Source organism: Electrophorus electricus, unplaced genomic scaffold (genome assembly GCF_041902795.1).
Source record: "Electrophorus electricus isolate QZ-2024a unplaced genomic scaffold, ASM4190279v1 Scaffold168, whole genome shotgun sequence".
Taxonomy (NCBI): Eukaryota; Metazoa; Chordata; class Actinopteri; order Gymnotiformes; family Gymnotidae; genus Electrophorus; species Electrophorus electricus.
In genome coordinates, this window is record NW_027658449.1 from 91,815 (window position 1) to 109,106 (window position 17,292).

Below are 17,292 nucleotides of genomic sequence, written 5' to 3' on the forward strand. Positions count from 1 at the left end.
AAGTGCTTTTTATTCTTGTTGGAGAACACAGTCTTTGTAAATATCCTAATTGTCAACAATACTGGACAGTGTTGCTTGAACTGTAGCGTTACTGCGATTGCGATTGCTAACCTAGGTTAACTAGCTTAGCTAGTTAGCTAACGGATTCTTTCCAAGTTGAGCTCCTGACAAACTGACTTGGTGATATAGCACCTATCCAACACGCTGCTGAAGTGCGCTAGCTAGCCAACTGGCTATATTGCTTTTCCAAATCAGTGATTGGATCAATGAGTCTGATCAATGATGATTTATGCGCTAATATCGCCGGAGTTACACGAACAACTCCTTGATCACGAGAACTACCAGAGCCGAACAAATGGGGTAGAAGAGCTGAAGAACATTATTTCAGAGCTGGACTTGAAAACCGTTTCCTCTGACAGTATTGTGGAATTCATCAATTTTTTACGTAGACTTCTGGATGATACAAACTTCAAAGTCTTGTATGGCACTTTACAGGTTATCAGCCTCCTGGTTCAAAACCTGGACTACGCCGTGGACAGACATTATAAACAGATTGTATGTGTGGCCCTCAAAACTTTGGGGGACGCACGGACTGTTCCCCGGAATGAGTACATGAATATTTTTCGTCACCTCATGAGGATTGTAGGTCCACAGAAAGTTTTGGAACTTGTAATAGGACAGCTAAGGCACAAAAATTCCAGAGTCAGAGAAGATGTCATCAACATCATCACAGCTGCTATGCTCACACACCCCAGAAAAGACTTCAATATCCCTAATCTGTGTTCTGTAGTGGCTCCTTATCTTGCAGACAATAAAAAGAGGGTCCGACATGCTGCTCTGGAGCTCTTTGCTGTTTTTGACTGCTGTCTTGACACAGGAAAAAAACAGCTACTCATGAAGGCCATTGACAGGTTGGACTTCACTGGAGATGTGGAGGGACTTATGGCTGCAGTACAGGCACGAAGAGCCAGACATATTCTCCCCCGATTGTCTGCAGATGGTATGGTGGAATACGCACTGGTCATCCCCAAGCCTGGTCAACGGCGAATACCTCAGTTTGGCTCTGGAGCTGACCTGAACTGGGTTATTAATGGAGGGAAAGTTAACAGTGCACAGAGCCACCACACAGAACCAGATTCGGATCGACTGAGTGGCTACGGCAGCTTTGGTTCTCTTACAGATGGCCTCCAGTCACACAAGAGAGTAGTTAGCGCTAGGAAGGCGAAAAACAAGCTACCCTGGGAGAGGTCTTTCCTCCCATGTTTAGTAAACAAGCAGCCTTGCAGTGCATCAAATGCAAAGTTATCTGATAAGGTGGGTGATTACCTCATGAAGTTAATTTTACATGCACACACAGAATTACAAAAAAGGAAAAATAAGGTTAAAAATGAGAGAATGTACTATTTTGAATGCAGCTCCAAACTCAACAAGCTACTTTACCTTTTTTTTCCTTTATGTAGCTGTGAATCTTATTTATTTGTGTTAGGCTACAAGTTGTTTTCTATTCCATATTCCAATTTCCATCAACATTACTTCTTACATTACTGCCCTTCTGCAGACCTGAACTGTTTTGCCTAATGTGTAAGTTTTGAGTCAATTCATTTTTATAACATGACCCCCATTATTTTTCATGTTGAACTGTTTCAGTACTATTTTCATTGTAATTTAGTTGCATAAAATTGCACAATGTCCTGTACATTTTTGTTAAGAAAGCATTGTGTACTGAGCTACAACAGAACAGATGTCTATTTAAAAAAAGGAATATCATGGTTTGCTACATGCTTACTTATAAATGTTCAATAATAAGGGACTGTTTTTTGTTGTTGCTGCTTTAGTTTAGTGTGGAAGATCTCACTACCTCCTTGAGGCTGAATCAGAAAAACTGTGGCACAAACTCTGGTAAGTAAATGTCTCTTTGTTTTCTCTTTGTGTCCTCTATTTTAGATTTGTCCTATTTTCTTACTAGGTTTTCAACATACAACCTATAAATACATGTTGATTTGTATTCCCATGTCTCTTGTGTCTTTTACTGTTTCTGCCTTTACTCATGCTTTCATTTTCACACCTTAAATTAGCAGCTAATTATCTAGCTAATTAGTGTGTGTGTGTGTGTGTGTGCGTGCGCGTGCGTGCGTGTGTGTGTGTGTGTTAATTTATCTGGACATTTGTCCTTGAACATGCCACCCAGACTTGTAACATGTAGGTCAAGACATGAAATGAAAATGTTAACTCATTGTTAAGTTTTAAATGTGTATGAGTACATGGAATACATTGAAGTGGGTTTCTATCAGTATTCGGACTGCTGCTATTAATATGGGCGTTCTTCAGTACTTTTCAATATTCCTGTACTTTATGGAAAAAAAATTTGGCATCATGAAAAATATCCTAAAATCCACACCGAAGCATTAACACAATGTAGCAGTGTGTGGATTATGAAACATGGGAGTAGTATTTATTAGAAACACTAGAGGAAGTCTGAATTTGAGTGTATTTCATGCTCCAGTACTAATTTTAGCAGTGATATGTTTGTAGATGACTGAGTAGAGCACACTAGAGTGGGCACCATGACCACCCACATGCAGGGTGGGTTTACGGTGAAACACATTATTTGTTGGGCAGTTTTGTTTAGCCTAGGATGATAATGCTTCCTACCATTGATATAGAAGCTTAGTATAATACTGGCTATACATGTATATTGATTATAGTTGTCACTTTGTCATTATTTTAACCCGCCCCAACAAACAAACAAAACATTGTCATGTTGCTTTGCTGGCTTCTGATACCACATCTAGATGGCTGCAAACGCAATCATCTATATAACATGGCTTCTTTAATATGCTGGGTGAAACAAGGCCAGTGTTGAGCTCTGGTGTGCTGCAGCGGTCTGTGTGATGTAAGGAATTTGTGATTTTTACCAAGTCCTATTTTAGTTGGCATTGACATTATAAGACTGCAGGCAAGACTAGACTTGAATCTTTTATTGCAGTCTGTTGATAAAAGATCCCACCTGCACTGTTCAAATCCAAGAAGAGCCTACAGAGGTCTCCTGTAAACAATGTAACCATATGATTAAGTTTTCTTAAAATTATGTTAAAGTCTTTAGTTATAAAATCTAAATTGCTATTGCTCACTTTTTGTTTACCGCTTAGTTGTTTTTTGGTATGCATTTGTAGTCTGATGTGTGCCTATTAGTTACATATGCTGAGCTGATGCTTCAAATTGTCCTCAAGTTTCCTGTTTCTGTTTCATTCTCCAGATTCAGTAGAGCCTTTCCAGCCCGATGCTCCAGGATGGAAAAGAGAGACAGTGGGTAGACTTTGTCGAAGCGGTAGCCTTGGTGCGGACCCAGATATTTTAAAAGCAGCTAATCTCAGTGATTCTGACAGAGGTGACTTGTTGATGTTGATTTTACTTTATTTATATATACAAAATGTAGAAAATAGCACATTTGCATAATTTTTGCAATAGATTTGTTTTGTTGTAAAATATTGCTAAATAGAATAATTGGAATCAAGGCATCACTTGACCATAAACTTCACTCACTGAGTGTCAAATGAAAGGAGCTACTGAACATTATTTGCTGCCAAATGAATAGTCATGGAAGATTCTCTTGAGAATAGATGCTCTTTTCCATACAGGTTTGCCCAAAGCCAACCGCTTGCTGTCTGGTAACCCCAGTGTAGAGCGCACCTTTTCAGTTCCTTCCAATCCACCCCCCCCCGGGTCTTTTCTGCTGCCCTCCTACCCTCTGGCCACTCTTCCGGGAGTGCAGCTGACTCCCACCCTGCCTCGTAGATGCCATGCAAACTCCTCACTGTCCATGTCCAATACATGGCCCAACAAGCGAGATACGATCCCTCGTCACAGGGACCCCAGCTCATGGGGGGATAAAACAGGTGAGGGCATAGCTACATTGCTTAGAAAATGTGTCTTTGTTCAGTGGGAAACTGCCAAAGCATTTTTGGCTCTTCAGTATTTAGCAGTGTCAGAATTAAAAATGAATCATACTGAAATATCAAATTGTATTGAAATGTAAGATTTCAGGATTCAATTTAAAAAAAAAAAGAAACTGAATCATTGTTGGGTCACACATTTACATGAGCTCTACTTAATCTGGAATGGATGTCTTGCTTTCAGTTATTCTTTGTTATATCTTTGTGATATCTAATCACATTTTGAGTAAGAACTTGATAGTTGGTAACAAGGATGCCAATTACAGGATGAAAATGTAAACTGTTTACTGTGATTGTAATGCAGCTGCCTTCACTTTTGACTGGTGTGTTTCTCCATATGTGAAGTACACAGAGGTTGATGTGGCTTTGCCTTAAACTGACACTTTTTTACCACCATGACAGGAGTTTTTGGCTTCACTGGTGCTCCCTGCTACCCTGGAGTGACTCTGTCCCCAGAACAGGAGGAGTTGGTAAGAAAACCCCCCAGGGAGCCACTGATTGGGGTGTATGGCCATGCTGTTTCAGCTGGCCATATGGATTCGGAAGAAAGCACTGAGCCAGAAAAAGCAGCGGTGAGACAATGTTCATTTTGTTTTATTGAACAATCTGCTAATATTTATTGATTCCCTTTACTTTAATCTTTCCTAACTTCAGCAGTGGTTTTTGAATGTGCTGTTGATATGGAATGACTTTGTTGCCAGTTTGACAGTAAAATTTTGATAAAATAACGATTTGATAAGATTTTAATGCAAATTGACTCCTACGTTGCATAATTTCAGTCCGGTCCTCCAGGTTCTGATTGACAGTCTTGAATAGAGATGCTATGTGGTTATTCATGTATGTGTATTTGTTGGAGAGGGTAAAGCCGTTTAGGTTTGCAAGGGTTAAGATGCATCAACATCGTCTGGAGCAGCAAGAAGTTCCGCCTATACAGGGGGAGTGGCAGAACATGCAACGATTGAAGCAGAACTTTAGACACATGGCATTTGACGTGGGCTCAGACGACACGGCATCTCTGAAAGGTAACGGTTGACCTCAATGAATGCTCCTCCTCGTGCTTACTGAGACTCATGGAAGCTCTGTAGTCACCATAGCCTGTTAATCTCCTTCCCATCAGATTTGCAGCGCAACGGTAGTGTTCTAGCATCCACGAAGGCTGAACTCCTGGATGATTTGCCCTCGAGCCCCAACAGCACACACGCACCCAGAAGCCTGGTCAAAAGTTTCATTCATCCCAGCCCTCCCACGGCTCCTTCCAGACGCATGCTGCCACGACGCCAACAAGCCCCCAGTCTGAACAGAGCATGTCCACCCCTTTCAAAATGCTCTGGTGAGTGTCACCTGTTATTCTGCGCTTCATGCATGGTCACTGCTCTTGAGTAAATAGATTTGCTCTAAACGCTGTATCACACAATTGTGTTTTAAAGGCCCTGCACAGTTGTTTGTTTAAAAATGCAAAAAAACAAAAAAAAAACCAACCATATATATTCCAAAGAATGTTAAATATTCCAGTCACCTTCCTACTATCATTTTTTTAAACCATAAAACGACATTAAAAAGAGTGTTGTCCTTTTACCATTCTGCTGTTTGGGCGTGGACCTCAGAGGATTCATTGACAGCCTCTGTGTGAAAAGCTATTAGGGATTTTGGTCAACAGCAGAATCCTTGCTGTGTTTAAATAGACTAATCAATTAGAGGACACCACAGTTCGTATTTTAAGAATACATTTATAGCAATATCATCTGTGCATTTATTACATATTGATCATGTTTACATTAAAGCTATTAAGGAACGTTAGCTAACTAGCGTATATTCGGCTGGTTAATCAGGTCTAGCTAACAGGCTTTGACTACGCACGGAGAGAGCTAAACATGGGACAGGCAGAGACTGGTGGCAATTTCAAATAGTGTTGGTGTATCATAACGTTATAAAAAATACATTTGTTGACCCAAATTGCACAAAATTAGCAAACGTTTGCATGTACTAACGTTTTGTTATATTTTCCATTACTTGCTACGGTATTGAATAAAGTGTCGAATGAAAACAATGGCTGTTAATTAATATCAAAGACTTACTAACTTATCAATATTACCTCCAGTAAGTGTGGGGAAAGGTGTTGTGTTTCAGTTATAGTCGGCAGGCAAATCTAGAGCTGTATTGAGCTCAGTTTGCAAATTATTTCACAGTAAAATGCTTGCTACAAACTCTTGTATTGGGTGTCACTTAGACCCCAGAAAGAAATTTGAGCAACCTTGATTTGGTCTTGTTTTCTGGAATAAAATGTAGAGTAACCCTTTTCCCGTTTGTATACAAAAACTGAGCATTTGTATGTACATGTCATCTCTGTTCCTTGAAAAGAGCTATGTGCAGTGATTGAAGTGTAGTAGGGTCAGTTGATTTCACAGTTCATGTATATGCAATATTACATAGCTTATGATTCCCTATAGTCAATTAGTGTTATCTGTGACATCAAAGATAACACCACATAAAGTGTAAGTCCTAAATAGAAGTTAGGCGGTATAGAAAAAATAAAACAATTAGAGGTTGTTTTATGCACTCTACAATGCCCAATAACTACTGAACTGAAGCAGAAGTATGAAGATAATCACATACTTCCAGCTAATACAACATTTTGAGTAAGGAGAAAAAATACTGTGCAAGGCCATTAAATGTAGTTGGCCATCTTGAATAATGTTATGTTTTGCAGTCAAGTTGATTTGAAACAAAGTTGAACTGGTAGCCCTAAAATAAGTAGTCAGTTTGTTTGTGGTGCGGTATTCCTCTTTAGATGAACTCACACCAGGAACCCCCAGGAAGAATCCCCATGAGCAGCTGGCTTTGCGGCCGTTCTCTAAACCGGACCTTGCTGTCACTCAGAGCTTCAGACTGCTTAGCTCTGATGACTGGTAAATCTCATACCTGTAAAATTATGACGCATTTGGCTAGGGTCAAGTAAAACAGTTTAGTAATTTATGATTTTCTGCATATATGATACATATGCTTAGAAATTAGTAAAGTGATTTTATCACTATCACTTTTTTCCTTTTGTCCCCTCTTTCATAATCTTTTTTCAGTTATGATAACCTACTTTTACAGTTTGTGTTTGTCCAATATTTTCATACAGGGAGAAGAAGATTGATGGCCTGATACTCATGCGTAGTTTAGCACGGTATCACTCTGATGTGCTTAGTAGTAGGCTTCATGATGTCTGCCTTGTTCTTAATCAAGAGGTAAGTGACTATATCTGCTCACTATTGCGTCTGACTCCTTGTAACTTCCTGTGAATCTGTCTGATTCCTAAAATTAACCTATAATACCATTAAATTTTTTGTCATACACCATCAGCCTATGTTATTGAGACATTGCTGCCAAAAACTACACAGATCTTTCAGTAAAGTTAGTATAATGCTTGAAATTATTATAAAAATAATTTTCATCTAAGGGCATTTTAGATGCCATATTTAACTGTAATAATGAGTGATGAAGCCATTTCTTGGCATAACACAAGCTGGAATGTCTTCCTTCCCCCAGGTTCAGAACCTACGCTCTGGAGTGTCACGCGTGGCGGTGGTGACCTTGGGAGAGTTGTACTCTGGCCTGCAGAAAAGTATGGACCAGGAGGTGGAAGCTACAGCCAAGGTCCTCCTCCACAAAGCAGGAGAGTCCAATGCTTTTATTAGGCAGGATGTGGACACAGCCCTGGACTGCATGGTGCAGAACTGCACCCCCACCCGAAGCATGAACGCTCTTCTCGCTGGAGGACTCGGGTCAGTTAACTTGCAGTTAGCTTTCAGCTATAGCTTTCATCTAGCTGCAGCAGTCAAGAGGCCAACAAATGAGAGCGCTTTGGCTGCTGTTTGCTATTATTTTCACTTATCCTTTGGTGTTTCGAAATGTTTTTTGGCATTGGACAGTATTTTTGTTGATTTATCCTCTTAAAGATTTTTTTTAAAGCCATCAAATAGAATAGGATAATTTGATTATGCCTTTAGTTCATAGATAAGTGTATTAAGTTACTTTAAAGATGAAAGAGTTAAACATTGCACTGTATACATTGACTAGATTACTACATATTTGTTATTATGTCATACTTTTTTGAGTGCCTTTAAATATTTCCTTCTCTTTTCTCGTTTGTGTTCTCCTCAAAAGTCATTTGAATGCTGCAGTAAGAAAGTGCACTTCTCAGCATTTGGCTACTTTGATAGAAAAGATTGGCGCTGACCGCTTATTGTCTGGGACAAAAGGTGTGACTAATCGAATTCTACCTGCAGTCTCCAAATTGGCGCAAGACTCTTCCCAAGAAACCAGGTTGGTACCAGGATCAGATGGAAAACTATCAAAGCTTTTCACATGCCCAGATAGTAATCTTTTGGTTTATTCTTTTAGTCTCCCAACTATGACACTCTGAAGTCAGCAAATGCAGCTAAATTGTAGAGTAATAGAAGTTTTTTAGACACAGAGTGTCTTGGCAACTGGAATTGTGTCCTGGTAAAATAAATATACTAATAAATATTGGACTCTGCTTAATTGTAGTAAATGTAGTAGACTGGTACAATTTGTTGGTGTGCTGTGAGTCACCCTTAAGTTCCTCCCTCATGGTTCTCTCATGGGAACGGGGCTGTTATTTGTCTCAGGTACTTTGGTCGCCGCATGCTACTGTTCCTTTCGTCTCATCACGACTTTGATAAGATGGTGGAAAAGTACATCCCTACCAAAGACCTGCCCACCATCAGGGCCACTGTCCTCACTCTGAAATCCAAGGTGACAATTCAGCACATATATTTGTATATATGATTAGGATTTTTAATTCCATTCAGCCACTATGCTGTAAGCTTACTGACTAAACAAAGCTTATTCACTAAACTTATTCACAGTATTAGTGAAACCCACCTCAGAGCTGACAAGGTAGACAAATGTTTTAAACAAATACTAAAGTACAGAGCAGTGCAAGGCACCACACATTGTACACAGCAGTATGTATATACAGCAAATATATTAAGCCAAAATCATATATTAAAGATGTCAGTGTACAAAAAGATGAGGCAATACAGTTGTCTCCTAGTAAATAGTTTGTGATCTCCCATTATAATAGTTCAAATATTGTATTTACAGTAAGGTATAGATATTGCACAGTGCAGTCCCAGACCCAGTAGTTAGAAACAAAGTATGAAAGAACATTTGGTCTTCATTATCTGGAGAGTCATCACCCAGTGATGCTGATGTGGATTTAGGTCCCGGGTGAGAAGCCTCAGGATACCCCTTCAGCTCGAGGCAGGCGCTATATCCCTTGCGGTGGAATGAGGTATGCCTCCTCTATAAACCGTCAACCTCAGATTGTCAGCAGGTGAATTTTTAAACAATCAAAGCAAAAAACATGAGTTCCTATTGAAACTGCTTTAATCTTTCTACTTTTTGATGGTGATTATGTTGTTGTTATTGTTGTTGTTGTTGTTTTAAATTTATTGTAACCACATTAAATTTCTTTTTATTACAATAAACCAATCCTTACATTTTCTCTCTTGTTGTGTGTGTTCAGCAAAGATGCCAGCAAAGCACAGGTCCACAGCATTGCAGACAAGACCAAGTACATCAAACAGCTTAAATACACAGACAGGACAAGGTCCAGGTGTGGGATCCTCCCAACTGTACGTGGCGGGCCAAACCACATGACTCGCGGGAGATGAGCGTTCTGTGACACTTATTGCCAAGGTGCTATTTAAACAGACTGTGAGCACACAAGGGGTCACTGACTTATGGCATGAAGCTGAACTCAGAATCAGAACAGAATGACCTCAGCAGCACTCTAGGAAGCCAATCTGATATATTCAACACTTGCTGTCTGCAGAGATGCTGAGAAGTGCTTTGCCAATTCTGTTTGATGTGTTATGAGTTATGCTTAGAGTTATGATGCCCACAAGCTGCTGTCATTTGAGGTGCATTAGTGCTGGAGGACAGGTGGAGTTTAGCAAGTAAATATGGTTGTAGCCATATTATCAACAAGGATAATGGAGTTGAGCCTGTGCAGACTTTGCTAAGATGTTGTGTATACATTTGGCTGTCAGCTGGGCCATGCACTGAACTGACCAAGTATTTTTTCTTTAACTGGAATAAAAAAATGTAAATGTTTTCAAGAATAACACGCTTCATGTGATGTTTTATGGTTTATTGTTTAAAAAATTAATGATATAGAAGTCTATTTTGGTCATGACATCAGTATGGTAAAAAATTAAATACTGGAATTAATTAAAAAAATTAAATACATGGAACAGGATAATCACAACATGATTATACAACAAATTTAATTTATATATCCAAAATGTATTAATTTTATGAGATACAATCTAGTAGTTCCTTTCTGTGATATGAAAAATATTTTGTAAAAGGGTGCTATCTGTTGTAGTTACTGATTCTTATTTTCACTTCTTATATATATATTCCTGTTAGATCATATAGAAAATTGGTCATTGTTAGTATGGCATACTCCCTTGTGTAACCCTTTTCTTTGACACGCCACCCAGCACAATATCCTTAGATTCAGCCTTAACCTTTAGGTCCTTATATGTATTGACACCCACAGTATAAGCTGTGCAATGACTGATAAATTATTTTGCTTTATACACACTACTCCAGTGTGACATTTATTTCTGTGTTCCTTTCAATAAAAAATAATCACATCATTGTGGTACAAAATTTCTTCAACAAAATTCCCTTGCTAAACAAGAGAATTCATTCTAAAAATGTGGATGATGGCAGCTGTCCCTAAACATTGTCAATTCACATCAGAGTGTAACTGGCAAACTGTCAAGACTACTGCAGCTACACATTCTTCTGTTTGAAAATGTGTGAAGATGATCACTGTAGATCATTGAGGCACCTCTATCACTGCAGATCAAACTGCCACTGATTTTACCCCTGATTTCCACTACCTGAATGCACAGACTTTCATTCTTAAAAGGAATGAACTGAAACAAAATGCTATTTGAAAAGAATTATTGCTCATACTCTGGGGAGCTCAGATTAGATTTTAGGACATTCTCATTTACAAACAGTCTATCTATTTTTCTATTTTTATTTTTCACTATCTCAGGAAATTGCCTATGTTTATAAATGCTTACAGCTGATATCTGTCATGAACTGAAACAAAAAAGGGGTCAATCTGACATTTTAGAACTTGAAAGTTGTACAATGGATAAGATAATGTTGTCTTGACATCATGCTCAGAACAAAGAAACAGTAACCTCCCCAAGAAGCAAGAAACCTCCAGCATACACTTCCAAAAGGGCTCAGTAACTGGCAAAAGTGGCACAGTGACTTCTGTTGAGCTGTAACTCACAACCGCAAGGGCCTCTGTGAATTATGACTGCAATCTGAAGCATTAGTGCCTTTAATCTCATGAAAAAGCCTTAGCAGCACGCAGCCCATTGGCTGAAATAAGATAACCCAGCGCAACCTGGTTTTATGTGATAAAGGAGCCCTGACAAACAGAAACACAAGGTGTTACCTTTTTGGGCACATGTATGAAAAGCATGTGCAACGCACAATTATAAGTCAAGTTGAATCCCTGTGTAAAAGGACTGGGAAAAGTGAAATATATACTGGAGAGTGTGATGAATAATTAGGATCTTCTGAGTCTACCATATGGCACTTCTATTAACACTTATAATCATATCCATATTCTGCTATACAGTATCCATACGATGAGGGGTGGTGCCTGTGGTAGATTATGTTATATAGTTGTGCCTATAGTATTTGATTTGCTCCCCTGATAAGCCTTGTAATCCTGGAAATCCCTGCATTGTCATTTTAGTCACTCACTGGGAAGAGGCTGAGTTTTGTTAGAAGTTACAAGAGGTGGGTGTGGATTGTTTTACTTAGCCTTTATTGTTCTGCCAGTTCTGCCAGAGATTAAATCAAACAATATCACATGTGATATTGCTTTTATACAACAGTTCCACAAGTGCCATTTATTAGTTAACACTAATAATCTACAATATGTTATGATTTGTTTGTTTATTTACTAATTTATTTGGTTCTGTCAACACAAATAGCTCCGCAAATGGACTGGTACTGAACTGTCACCAAACAACACAAACATTTTCCCATAGGTTGCTACTTTGTGGAGGTTTATGTTACCACAGGCCGGCTACTTTTATAATGTACATTTATCTGCATGTTCCCATTTATTGTGCAAACAGAAAAATATGAGTCTTTTGACAAATCATTTGATGACGTGACTCTGATGAGATAACAGCAAATGTTACAATCTAAGATAGATAACAATTGTAATTAAGGGTTAATAAAATGCACTTGTAAAGCAGAGTACCATTATACTCTATATCAGCACTCATGAAATCTCTATCGTCTAATCAAAGAACTAACTGTTCTATAATAAACAATATCATTGGATTTTAATGTTGAGCTGAGTTTTGGTCTGTCTTGTTCTTGTTACATTTACTTAATTTTCACAATAATACACACAACCATTTACATGGAACTCCAATTTCATTGTGCCAACCCTTCCATTTTTGCACAATAAAAGATGTCTAAAAATGACCGCAACACACATTCCAAAGTCATAAAAAATATGTGATTGCGCTGGAAGTGACAGAGTGTACCTGGAGTCTCATTCAACCTCTTTCTTGATATTCTGCTGGAGATGCTTCCGAATTGACCTGTAAGAGGATAGAAACTGTCTGGGGGTTTATGAAACAGCCAGTGATAGAATGCATGTGTACATGTGTTTTGTATGAGAGAGAGATCGCAAGAGAGAGATGTAGAGAGATCTGGCTGCTTGCCCAGATTTTGGATATATAGCCTTAATGTTTAGCAGACACATTTAGGCCAAGATTTGCCACAACATGACAACAAATATGCAATGACAAGATTGGTTCATTTAGGCCAAGGCTAAATCTGATCCTGGCATTTCATCAGCATTTCTCCTGTGATATTTTATAGTGACACTTAATAAGGCTTGTAGAAATACAACCACCCAGAACCTTCAACTTCCCAAGAATCATTTTATATAATGTGAATGGTTAGTGGCTTTCATGGCTATGCAGAGACAATGGAAAGACCGTAGGTCCACCAAAAGCTTTAATCAGCTACTTTGGGTGGACCCACTTGCACATGAAAGCAGTAATTTAAATATTCAATCCATTAACTGCTTTATAGTTATGCAATTGTCTCCCCTCTATGATCACCACATCTGTCAGAGCATTTTCCCCTAGTCCTGTCTGAAGCAGAGCAGAGCCCTGATCGATGCTATTGTTTTTTGGGCAGGCTTTAGCAAGTGATTGCTGTCTCTTTACACGCTTCTCAGAAAAGACACGTTCTTTGTCTTGTGTTACTCAAAGGTGGTTCTGTGTGCTAAAACAACATCTTGACCTTTCAGCGATGCTGCCACACTGAAAAACAGAAGGCCAAGAAAAAAACAGCTTCTATTCTTAGACTCTCTGGCACTCTAAGTGCTTGCTGATACCTTGCTGACTGCAGTATTTCCTACACCTTTCCAACTGAGAGGCTCCTGAACTTGCAGCACCTCTGTCAATTAATCAATTGCATAACAAGAGTTCATCCACTCTATAATTGAGGGAGATACCCCCTCTAATCATTAACGCTCATCATTACAAAGACCATTAGTGTAAGCTGATGAAAAATTACTATTGGTCCTGATCAAACAAGGTTTCATAGACTTTAATGAGCACAGCAGACGCAAGGCTACACTGGGGGTCTGCAGCCTTTTGTAGTGCTTTTATTTTTAGGACTCATGTAAGGTGGTGCATGACCACCATGTGCATTGTAAGCTGTTGCCTTGGAAACAGGAGAAGCCATAGCACTGGCTGTGCAATGTTGCATCATTCATTGTTATAGCTTTCAAGAAAGCCCAGGTTGAGGAAATCATACATTCAAGCTTTAATGCATGCTTTCATACTAGTGCATAGTCCCAAAAAGCATTTGGAAATGGATGACAAACAGTGGCCACTGCATCCTCCTTAAGCCCAGAAAGCAAGAAGAAATTCTGAATATTGCAGCTAAGAAACCAATTTGTCAGTAGATCCAAATTTGGAAGACATTTCATGCCATGTCTGGTGTTCTTTGCAGTGATGACCAGTCTTACCTAAGCATTTCATTATTCACTGCTGATTTCCAGATATTTGTCACCTGGGATGCCTTACAGTGCTCCTTGCAGTCATAAGCACAGTTGCCCAATGAAATTCATTCAAACCAAGCTTCATTCAGCTAACTGACCTCTGGAAAGAAAAGGTGATCACAGCAGAGTACAGCTAGAACAGAGATAACCATTCTCAGGTCAGTTCAACTTCACAATCTCTTACCCTCTTTTGTACCAGGCCACATTTAAAGTGAATAAAAGTAAGAGGTAACTTGGCATCATTTGGTAGCAAGATTTGTTAACCACTAGACTGATTAAACTGTGCTTTATGTGCAATTATTTCTGAGGATACAAAGCACTCAAATAATCAGAATTTTTTGATGTTCATATTGTCTTCTATATTAAAGCAATTAAAATGTTGGTGGACTGATTCCATTTTCCAGCACAGTAATTTAGCCTTTATGTACTTATTCATGTGGAGCCAGACTATGATAAATCTCTCTCTCACACACTCACTCACTCACACACTCACTCACTCACTCACACACACACACACACACACACACACACACACACACACACACACACACACACACACACACACACACCCCACATAGCAAGTCATATGATACAGGACAAAAAAAGGTGCAGTAATTTTCTAATATGCAGTGTGAAGCACACTCTACGTTACCATGAACATCACAATTCCCCCTACAATTTTTTGCAATTTAAAAAAATATGCTGGGTGAAGTGATGTGTAACTCTGGACACATGATTCAAAGTAAACAATGCTTCGTCATGCTTCTCCACACCAGCCACTCCCCCACAGCAAGGGATGTTGGTGGCAGGGGACAAAAAAACCAGAGTGGTTTAACTAAATCCTTCTAATTGAACAGAATATACCACAGCAAAATTCGATGAAAGATGCAGTTCTTTTATTACAGCTCTTTTACACATGTCCATATTGAGAAACATGTCATTTTAAGTCTGCTGGCCTTAATATTTTATACATGGATGCAGCAGCTGGGAAGAGAATGTTTTTGTCAGTTGCTCTTCAGTTGTCCAGAGAGTACAGACAGCACATACCCTGGAACAAATGCAATTTCCCTCTTCATTAAAATGATTGTTTTTTTTTATTATTATTATGCCAGAAATGGTTTCCAGCAACATGCTTTCCTTTCTCAAAACTGTGTTTGGACCACTCAAGGACCTATATTCACCCATTCCTCAGGCTATTTAAGTCTTTTTTTTTTTCATAATCTTAATGCATATTCCATATGCAGGTTGTCAAGGTTCAGATGGCTTCCTGGACAGCAAAATGAAGGTTAAATGCACATTTATAATCAGTATGGAATAATGCATTCCATTTTGTGATTAGCGATAGACGTGGTTATTTTTACTCCATCCAGATTAATGAGGTCCATATTCTTATTGGTCCAGTTTCCCTAGAATGTTTGCATTTCTCCAGATTATTTGTCTTTGTATTGCTAATCCTAGCAAGCATTGTTATTATTACAAACTCAGCCTGTATTTAATCATTTTTTATTCATTTAGTCTTTTAATCATCTTTTCTTATACAGACACATACATAATAAGAGATATGCAAAATGTATGATGTATAGTCCATGTATCATATCCAAGAGCCTTTTATCCCTTTTAATGCCTTTTAAAAATCTTTTTTCCAGTGGCATATCAGAGTGTGATTCCTGCTATGCCAAAAGTATTATTACATATTTTTTCCTTTGGCTAGTTTCTGTTCCCATCTCTCCAGACTGCAAGCGTCCTGTGCTGTCCCATTTCTTTCACATTCTCTCTCTCTCTCCTGCCCTCTCTCTCACTCCAATAATAGCATACTTCCTGTGGCTCCTGTAGTTCCATTACTAACTGTAACGCTCTCTGAGATCCTAATCATGCTGTATCAAGTGTAGGTAGACACGAAAGCAAAGGGACCCAGTAAATTTTCATATGGTAGTTTACACCAAGATTTGTTTGGAGATCTGTTTTCTGTTGTGATATGTGGAACTGATATTAGCTTTTGATGAATTGCTATAAAGAAATATTATGAACCCATAGAGGGGTGTCATCATTTTTATTTGAAATATGAATGGATGCTGAGGAACACAAAGGTGGGAATACATGTGTAGGTTAAGTCAGGTTACAGTGTGATAAATCACTCCCACCGTCATTTAAACATGCTTTTCTAACCATAGTTTACTATACCATGTAATGGACACCTGAGTCTTAAGGTGGACCCCTAAAGCTACCAGTAAAATGACACTCATGAGTTAGGTGATGTTTCAGCAAGGTCCCTCGCTGTCTCTTGCAGACTCCTCTGCGGTGACTCTGCGGCGGCGCACTGGCTCAGATGAAACCACGTTTCCCCTTTACCCTTCAGGCGTACGGCGTGGCTGGTTCTTTCTGTCACCTGGAATGGACCTGTCCACCTCGGCTCACTCCATTTTCTCTTGATGACTCTCAGCAGCACCCAGTCCCTAACGGGTATCGTCTGGGTTTGTCTGCTCCCTGTCCGGTCCCCCTCCTGCGTGGAGAAAGCTGAAACGATACTTTGCAATTCATTAAAGTATGATGTGTGTGTGAGATGTCTTTGTTTTCTCATTTATTGTTAAGGGTCCCTGGGGTCCTGGAAGTCCTCGACCTGTCTGCAATTCAAAAGGGGTAAAACCAGTTGTTGCATTTACTGAACATCTCATTTGCATTAATGCCAAAGGGAAGGCGTCAACCAAATTTAATTTTGTCTGTGCACAGATTTTGGCCACGTACGTGTACCCCTGTGCTGAGTCCACCATGTCTGTGTAGTCAATTACTATCTCTTCCCCTGGTGTTAATGACAACGGATACTTACCGGGTGCCACCTTAATTGCAGGTTTGGGATTGTACTGTTGACATACTCTACATGTCCCCTGCACTTTTGAGGAGAGACCACAGGTTCTCAATGGGACTAAGATCTGGGGAGTTTCCTGGCCATGGACCAAAAATGTCAATGTTTTGTTCACCGAGCCACTTGGTTATCATCATTTTGGCCTTGTGACATGGTGCTCTGGAAAAAGCAACCCACTAGCAAGTCTGGGTTTGACATCCTAAGACGGCGGCTTCGTAGCTAGCAAGCTATAGCGCCAACTAGCTACTGAAACTCTGCATTTCCATACAATTATGTCGCTATTAACAAGATAGCGAAGATTAATTAGCTACTTTGTTTCATTCTTTGGA

At 39.2% G+C, this 17,292-nt stretch overlaps 1 protein-coding gene across 1 annotated transcript; it reads left to right on the forward strand.

Moving 5' to 3' along the window:
• Window positions 1-220: 220 nt before the first annotated feature.
• Window positions 221-9,598, forward strand: LOC145655082 (TOG array regulator of axonemal microtubules protein 1-like; the record flags this gene model as incomplete). Its single annotated transcript, XM_081708868.1, has 13 exons — window positions 221-1,314; window positions 1,836-1,880; window positions 3,773-3,896; window positions 4,356-4,523; window positions 4,805-4,975; window positions 5,071-5,283; window positions 6,742-6,859; window positions 7,078-7,183; window positions 7,485-7,720; window positions 8,103-8,261; window positions 8,588-8,714; window positions 9,185-9,297; window positions 9,490-9,598. Coding segments are annotated over exons 1-13 (2,724 nt in total), but the record flags the coding sequence as incomplete, so codon positions are not given.
• Window positions 9,599-17,292: the final 7,694 nt, after the last annotated feature.